At 53.0% G+C, this 8618-nt stretch overlaps 1 protein-coding gene across 1 annotated transcript in view; it reads right to left on the bottom strand.

The window, feature by feature from the left end:
* Positions 1–4: 4 nt before the first annotated feature.
* Positions 5–8618, bottom strand: part of LOC107106286 (F-box/LRR-repeat protein 18-like) — a gene marked incomplete at its 3' end in the record, with an annotated part of 10480 nt that continues 1866 nt past the window's right edge. The window contains exons 2-3 of the mRNA XM_015406413.1: positions 5567–5767; positions 5–661 (exon numbers count right to left, since the gene is read on the bottom strand). Coding sequence (XP_015261899.1) covers positions 5–661; positions 5567–5767 — 858 coding nt within the window. The remainder of the gene's footprint in view (positions 662–5566; positions 5768–8618) is intronic.

Below are 8618 nucleotides of genomic sequence, written 5' to 3'. Positions count from 1 at the left end.
TCCAGGAGCGGGGGAGCTGGAGGGCGTCCAGCGTCACGCTCCGGGCCATGGAGTCCAGGAGGTTCTTGACGGTGCAGCTCTCGGCGAAGCCGCCGGGGGCGGAGATGAGGAAGGCGTGGAGCTTCTCCGGCGTCCGGTCGCTCAGCACCGCCAGGTAGAGCCTCACCACCTCCTGGTTGACCAGGCCGGGCGCCAGGCGGGCGTAGAAGACCCGCAGGTTCTGGTAGTGGGGGACGTTGCTCTCGCCCACCATCAGCTGGCCGGAGAGGATAAAGCACGAGCGGTCTAGGATCTCGAAGTGGAGGAGGAGCTTCTCCAAGCTGGTGCAGCAGGGGACCACCCCGTAGGAGCGGGTGTAGAGGGTCTGCTTCAGCTCCAGCACCCGGCTCAGGGTGGCCTTGCACTCGCTGCTCAGGTGGGAGGCGTCGAAGCCCGGGTTGACGTCGATGGCCAGCGAGCGGAGGCGCGGCAGGGCCGAGAGCATCTTGGAGAGGCGGAGGGAGGTCAGGGGGCAGCCGGACAGGTTCAGCCGCACCAGGCTCTTGCAGTGGGTCACCTGGTCGACGGTGGAGCCCGGCAGCCAGTAGCAGCCGGCCATGTTCAGCTCGTGGATCTCCTTCCCGATCTCCCGCATCAGCTGCTTCACCTTGTCTTTGTCCACCTGGGAGGGAAGAAGCGGACGAGAAAAGACTCAGGGAACCCTCAGGGGGGCTGAAAGCATTGCCGAGTCACGCAGCTGGTTTAGGGCGACCCCCGGCAGGGCTTTTGAGGCAAGGGACGCTGGGGGGTGGCTTGGCCATTGCCTGCCTCGGTGTGCAGACCCTGGACTTCCTTGGTGGTCTCCCATCCAAGCACTAAGCAGAACCAGCGTTCCCTCTAAGCTGAGTTAGTGTGAGCCAGCTCACAGTTTTTTAGCCTCTGGCTCACACATTTTTGTCCTAGCTCAAGGAGGATGGCTCCAGTGCAAGCTAATTGATGCAGTAGCCAAACTACTCGCTCACAACCTTAATGCCAGTAGCTCACAAAGTAGAATTTTTGCTCACAAGACTCTACAGCTTAGAGGGAACATTGAGTCCGGAACCATCCCTGCTTAGCTTCCGAGATCTGACAACGATGGGCAGTGTTCCCTCTAAGCTGAGTCCGTGTGAGCTGGCTCACAGTTTTTTAGCCTCTGGCGCACACGTTTTTGTCTGAGCTCAGGGAGGAGGGCTCCAGAGCAAACAGATTTATGCAGGGGCCAAATCGCTCGCTCAGAACTTGAATGCCAGGAGCTCACAAAGTAGGATTTTTGCTCACAGGGCTCCACAGCTTAGAGGGAGCACTGACGGTGGGTTAGCCAGGGCCCTTGAGTTGCAACCTAGTTTATTGTTGTTGTTGTTCAGTCGCACAGTCGAGTCCGACTCTCCGCGCCTCCATGGACCAGATCCCGCCATGCCCTCCTGCCTTCCGCCGTCCTCTGAAGCTTGCTCAATAGTTTATTGTTTAAACAATAGTTTATTGTTACCCTTTTAGAAATGCTCTAAATGTACTCCTCGATTATAGTTTGATTATGACAACCGCAGTGGCGTTGCTGTTGTTGTTGTTCAGTCGCACAGTATTAAGATGTAATTGAACATACAATATAATAATCAGTGTCTAACAGTTAATAGACTATGAGTATTAATATTAATAGTAACTAATAGAAATAAAGGCTAGACTTTAATAATAAATGTATGGAGTATATAAAACTCTTCCTAATATTATGTATTTTAAATGTCTATGTTAAATGCTCTATATTTACTCTGATGCTGATCATCGTTATGAATAAGTTATAGATTATTCTCTCTCCTTACAAGGCAAGCGAGCTGAGAAGGGGCCGGGCAGCCCTTTGCGGCCCTCCCCGTTAGTTCTCCTGCCCTCCCGCTGAGGCAGCCCGGCAGGAGAGGCCAGCCAGAGCCCCCCCCCGGCCCAGCCGCCGAGGCCATTGAGCCAGCAGGGGCCCGGGGAGCCCTTGCAGGCTCTCCCCCTGGGTTCTCCTGCCCTTCAGCCCAGGCGGCCGCCCAGAAGCTGCCGCTCAGGCCCCCTGCCCGCGCCGACAGAGGAGGGACGAGCCTGGCTGGCTTGCCCCGCTGCCTCCAGTGCGCGGTGGGGGAGGTGCAACCCTGGCCGCTGGGGAGCCGCCGTGCTCTCCTTTGCCAGTGCATGGGGGGGCCCCTCCGGCGGCCTCTGTCTAGGGCTCGTTGTCTCTCTTCCCGCAACGGCCCTTGCACCTAGTAATATCCATATCTCCCCCTTTTCCCTTGTTTTCCTGTATCACTATTTTGATGATGATTATGATGATGCTATTTTTAAAAGTTGCAGCCAACTCATGTAGAGTTTTCAAGGCAAAAGACGTTCAGAGGTAGTTTGGCATGGCCTGCCTCTGCGTAGCAACCCTGGGCTTCCTTGGTGGTCTCCCATCCAAGTACTAAGTATTCTCCCTGGTCCTAAAGATGCCAGGTTGGCTATGACCAGGGCCAGGGCCTTTTCAGTGGTGGCTCCACACCAGTGGAATGAGCTCCCGGAAGATACTAGGGCCCTGCGGGACCTCTTACAGTTCTGTGGGGCCTGCAAGACGGAGCCCTTCCACCAGGCCTTTGACCAAGGAGCCACACCTAATAGCTGAATGCAGACCTAAGACCCTGTGCCTGGAACCATCATCGGCAACCCGTGCCTCGCCAGCATAAATTGACACCAGCGTGGGACTGAGATGATAGTCCTTAAACCACTGCTGACTGCATCCCACTATGACCAATGTGACACTATGCATCGCCATTGTTCAATGGAATACTGTACGCTAGCACTTTATTAATGGTTTTATGAATACTCTGTTTTTAATCTATCTTGATTTTTATGTCGGCTGCCCTGGGCCTCCTTCGGCGGGGAGGGCAGGGTATAAACCGAATAAATAACCAGGGCTGAACCTGCTTCACTTCTGAGATCAGGGCTCAGGAACCCTTAAGAAGCCTAAGTTGTACTGAGCCCATCTACCCCTTTCTACCCCCCGTCCTTCCCCCAAGGAGTTCAGAGCAGAAAACGTAGTTCCCCACATTTTTTGTCCTTGTAACAATCCCTGAGAGGGAAGACCTGGCCCAACGTTGACCAATCGGCTTCGCGGTTCTGTGAGGATCAGAACTCAAGTCTCCCAGGGCCAACTTTGCCCAGGGAGACACCACCCTGCCGTTCTTACGGCAAAATGTGGGCTGTTCGGCAGTGCGTGCTCACCACCCGACGACTGCCGCCCCGACTGATGACCTGTGAGCTTTATGTCTCATTTGCCGCAGAGGAAAACGGCAGAACGCTAGCGACGCACGACCCGCCTGAAAGCTGCGTGCCGCTTCTGTGCCTGCCAGCAACACCTCAGCCTTCATCGCGCCACCAAGAAGAGAGGGGTTGGGAGCCACGAGAAAGTCACGGAGGCCTTTGAAATGTCTTGCTGATAAGGACTGGGATGGATGAAGGGCTGCCAACGGGTTTAAAAGCACGCACAAGCACCCATGAAGCTACCTTCTACTGGCACACCTTCTACGATGCTAGAATTCAGGGGTACCCAACGAAGCTGCTGATGGGCTATAGATTCAAGACTGACAAAAGGGCCCCGACCTGGGTAGACCGGGCAAGCCCGATCGCGTCAGACCTTGGAAGCTAAGCAGGGCCGACACCGGCAAGTATTTGGATGGGCGACCTCCAAGAAATACCAGGGCAGGGAGGCAGAGGCAGGCTATCGAGACACTTCTCTGAACGTCCTCCGTGCTCCAGTAGGAGTCGCCAGAGGTCGCCTTCACTTCCAAGCACGGGCCCACAGACACACAAAATGCAAAAACTGCAAAAAATATATGAGGCTGCCTTCTACGGAATCAGACCCCTTGGTTCATCAAGGTCAGTACTGTCTACTCAGACTCACTGAGCCAGGGTCTCAGGTCAAGGTCTTTCTCATCACCTCCTGCCTGGTCCTTTTACCTGCAGATGCCGGGGATTGAACCTGGGACCTTCTGCATGCCAAGCAGAGGCTCTTCCACTGAGCCAGGGTCTCGGGCACAGAGGTCTCTCCCATCACCTACTACCCGATCCGTTTAACTGGAGATGCAGGGGATTGAAACTGGGACCTCCTGCATGCCAAGCAGAGGTTCTTCCACTGAGCCAGGGTCTAAGGCACAGAGGTCTCTCCCATCACCACCAACCTGATCCTTTTACCAGGAAATGCTGGGGATTGAACCTGGGACCTTCTGCGTGCCAAGCAGGGGCTCTTCCACTGAGCCAGGGTCTCAGGCACAAAGGTCTTTCCCATCACCTACAGCCTGGTCCTTTTACCTGGAGATGCCGGGGATTGAACCGGGGACCTTCTGCATGCCAAGCAGAGGCTCTTCCACTGAGCCAGGCCCCCCCTCCCCCAGGCCTTGTGGGCACCCTTGTTCATCCAGGCGATGGGAAGTCTGTGCCAACAGAAGTTAGAAGGCCTTCTCCAGAGATAGCCTCAGGAAGGAGGCCAATCTGGAGACCCCCACCTCAGGAGGGGGCGTCTTCCAATACATTCAGCCTATGAGACAGATCACTCTTTCAAAGCTTATTCCGGAGGACAAGGAGACACGGGGTGGGGGCACAGCCTATGAGAAGATCAGTCAGAGAGACATCCAAGTGCGTCCAGTGTTCCCTCTAAGCTGAGTCAGTGTGAGCAAGCTCACAGTTTTTTTAGCCTCCGGCTCACACATTTTTTGTCTCCGCTCAGGAAGGGAGGGCTCCAGAGCAAACTGATTTATGCAGGAGCCAAACGGCTCGCTCACCACTTTAAAGCCAGTAGCTCACAAAGCAGAATTTTTGCTCACAAGACTCCACAGCTTAGAGGGAACCTTGGCGTCGACTGGTCGTCTCTGGTTTAGAAGGGAAAGGGCCAGGGGAGATTTATTTAAGACGGTTTCGATCTTCCAGCTCCCAGCCTGAAGGTGGCTTCCAAGACAAATATTTACAGAGTAGGGTAATGACCGGTAATGTGTTCTTCAAAGACCAACAGGGGGAAAAAACTACTCGGCTGAACGTTCCCCGCCTTTTCTAAAAGGCGTTTAAAATCCCCATTAAAAAACAAAAAAACCACAACCACCAGACTAAAACCAGCTCGGCAGGAACAAAACAGGATAATGTCTCTCCTCCTCCCTCCCCAGTGTTTAGACTCTTGGGGGTTCATTTTTCCCCATTTGTGGTTTCTTGACACTGCGTGATCCGCTTATGCAATTTGTAACAAATGCCTAATAACGGGGGGGGTTTTTTGGATTTGAGCTGCTGTTCTTTTAAAATCTTTTGTAGTTAGTTTAAACTCTGGGTTTCTATCTCTGGTACCTGGCATGACGTTTTAGGGCACACACGGCCTGGCCCGACAAAGAGACATTTATGTCAGACCTGGCCCTTGTAACAAATGCGTTTGTCACACCTTCTCTCTAGATATCCAGCCCCCTTGCACAAACACAAAGGGCGGAATAAAGCCCAACGCTTCCGGAAAGGGCCAAACCTCCTGGCTCCTCCCTCATCACGCCGTTTCCTCGAAGGTTTCTCTCACCTGGTAGTCCTTGTGGAGGTTCACCAAGTGGGTGAGGCTCTTGTCAAGACTGAGGGCCGCCAGTTTCCTGCTCACTCTCCGGATGCTCAGGACGAGATCGGAGACCGGGATGTATCTCAGGATGTGCAGGAGGATCTCGTCTGAGAAGTCCATCAGGTTCATGCCGTTGGAGAGCTCCTCGCGGCTTTCAACGGTCGCCCCCTGCAAGAAGAGAGAAGAGAACGCAAGGCTCAGCTTGGCATGGAGGAAGTCCCAGGTTCCACCCCGGGCACACCCCTTTAAAGGATCGCTACAGAGATGATGGGGGGGGGGAGAACTATCAGAGTCCACTGCCGGTTAGATCTCGTCAGATTTCGGAAGCTAAGCTCAGGCCTCACTTGCCATGTACTTCCATATCGATTCAGGTGGATTTCTACAGTTCTTATGTAACCTTGCTCCTTTCCATTCCCATTTATCTGCTCTGCTGGGAACTGGGTAGGGGGGGAGTGACTGTGTATGATTGTTCGCTTTGCTAAGAGACGCCAATGTTGGATCAGGCCGAAGGCCCCTCCAGTCCAACCCTCTGTGTCACACAGTGGCCAAGAACACCAGGTGCCATCAGGAGGTCCAGCAGTGGGGCCAGGACATTAGAAGCCCTCCCACTGTTGCTCCCCCCAAGCACCAAGAAGACAGAGCATCCCTTGCCCCATAAGAACATAACAGAGAAGCCAATGTTGGATCAGGCGGAAGGCCCATCCAGTCCAACACTCTGTCACACAGTGGCCAAGAACACCAGGTGCCATCAGGAGGTCCAGCAGTGGGGCCAGGACATTAGAAGCCCTCCCACTGTTGCTCCCCCCAAGCACCAAGAAAACAGAGCATCCCTTGCCCCAGACCGAGAGCTCCTATCTATACCTTGTGGCTAAGAGCCACTGATGGACCTCTGCTCCATATGTATAAGAACATAAGAGAAGTCCATGCTGGATCAGGCCAATGGCCCCTCCAGTCCAACACTCTGTCACACAGTGGCCAAAAATACCAGGTGCCATCAGGAGGTCCACCAGTGGGGCCAGGACATTAGAAGCCCTCCCACTGTTGCCCCCCCCCAAGCACCAAGAAGACAGAGCATCCCTTGCCCCAGCCTGAGAGTTCCTACCTATACCTTGTGTCTAATAGCCACTGATGGGCCTCTGATGGACCATATGTTTATCCAATTCCCTCTTGAATCCGCCCATGCTTGGAGCCACCACCACCGCCTGTGGCAGTGAATTCCATGTGCTAATCACTCTTTGGGTGAAGAAGTACTTCCTTTTATCCGTTCTAACCCAACTGCTCAGCAATTTCATTGAGTGCGCACGAGTTCTGACCCTCAATAGACCAAGAGTCTGATTCACTATGTCCTGTTTACATTTTCCAGTGGATGCATGTGCGTGCAAGACATTTGTAAGAAAGAGCCAACATCCATTCACTTCCAGGACAACGACCTGGAAAATGTGGGGTTTAGATCATGTGTTCAGCTGTCTGTGCCTTGAATGTAACATATGAATTACTTCATGCATGTATAAAGAAAAATCAAGTGTTCACAGACTTTGGGTGTATTCATAGTAACCTCTGAACAGGGCTAGCATAAGGCAATGTCATATGTTCAAGCATACATGCCATTATTACAGCACTAAATACCCTCCACAAAAGCACCTGTTTGAATACATGGTATTATTGTACTGGTACAGAGTGTTTGCTTTGCACACAAAAACACCCTTGGTTCAAGGGCTAGTATCTTCACTTAAAAAGGTAAAGGTTCCCTTGCTCGAAACCCAGTTGAGTCCAACTCTAGGGTTGCGGTGCTCATCTCCATTTCAAAGCCAAAGAGCCAGCGCTGTCCGAAGACGTTTCCGTGGTCATGTGGCCGGCATGACTAAACACCAAGGCGCACGGAACACTGTGACCTTCCCACCAAAGTGGTACCTATTTATCTACTTGCAATTTCTTGCTTTCCAACTGCTAGGTTGGCAGGAGCTGGAACTAGAGACAGGAGCTCACTCCATCTTGCGGCACACTCGGGTCTCGAACTGCTGAACTACCGACCTTCCACAGCCTGCAGTTCCGCGTCTTAACCACTTGAGCCACAACAGCTCCTAGTATCTTCACTTAGGTAGTAACAGATGCTGAAAAAGACCTTAGTCCACATTAGTATCCAAAGAGTCACTGCCAAACTAAATGGACTGTCAGGCCGCCTGACGGGGCATTAGCGGTGCCTGGAGTTCACCCAGAATTACCACAGGTCTCCAAACTACGAAGATCAGTTTCCCTAGAGGAAACGGCGGCTTTCGAGGACAAACTGAGACCCAGCCTGGTGTAAAGGTCAGAGTACCAGCCTAGGCTCCGAGAGACCCAGGTTCAAATGCTCACACTGCCACGGAAACTTAACTGGGAGTAAGCAGTGAAGTGGCTAAATTTGCGGATGATACGAAGTTGTTCAGGGTGGTGAAAACCAGGGAGGATTGTGAGGCACTCCAAAGGGATCTGTCAAGGATGGGCGAGTGGGCGTCAACGTGGCAAATGGGGTTCAATGTGGCCAAGTGCAAGGTGATGCACATTGGAGCCAAAAATCCTAAATATAAATACACGTTGAAACGACGACTGAGGGGTGACATGATTGAGGTTTATAAGATTATGCCTGGGATAGAGCAGGTGGAGAAAGAGGTACTTTTCTCCCTTTCTCACAATACAAGAATTCGTGGGCACTCCATGAAATTGCTGCACGGTCGGGTTAGAACGGATAAAAGGAAGGACTTCTTCACCCAAAGAGTGATTAACACTTGGAATTCACTGCCACAGGAAGTGGTGGCGGCTACAAGCGTGGGCGGCTTCAGAAGGGAATTAGGTAAGCATATGGAGCAGAGGTCCATCAGTGGCTCTTAGCCACAAGGTATAGATAGGGGCTCTGGGACAAGGGATGCTCTGTCTTCTTGGTGCTTGGGGGGGGGGTCAACAGTGGGAGGGCTTCTGGTGTCCTGGCCCCACTGCTGGACCTCCTGATGGCACCTGGCATTTCTGGCCACTGTGTGACACA

The sequence above is a fragment of the Gekko japonicus genome, unplaced genomic scaffold, assembly GCF_001447785.1.
Source record: "Gekko japonicus isolate JY-2015 unplaced genomic scaffold, Gekko_japonicus_V1.1 scaffold3101, whole genome shotgun sequence".
Classification (NCBI taxonomy): Eukaryota; Metazoa; Chordata; class Lepidosauria; order Squamata; family Gekkonidae; genus Gekko; species Gekko japonicus.
Note: the sequence above shows the minus strand (reverse complement) of the source record. Positions and strands in the feature narration are given on the sequence as shown.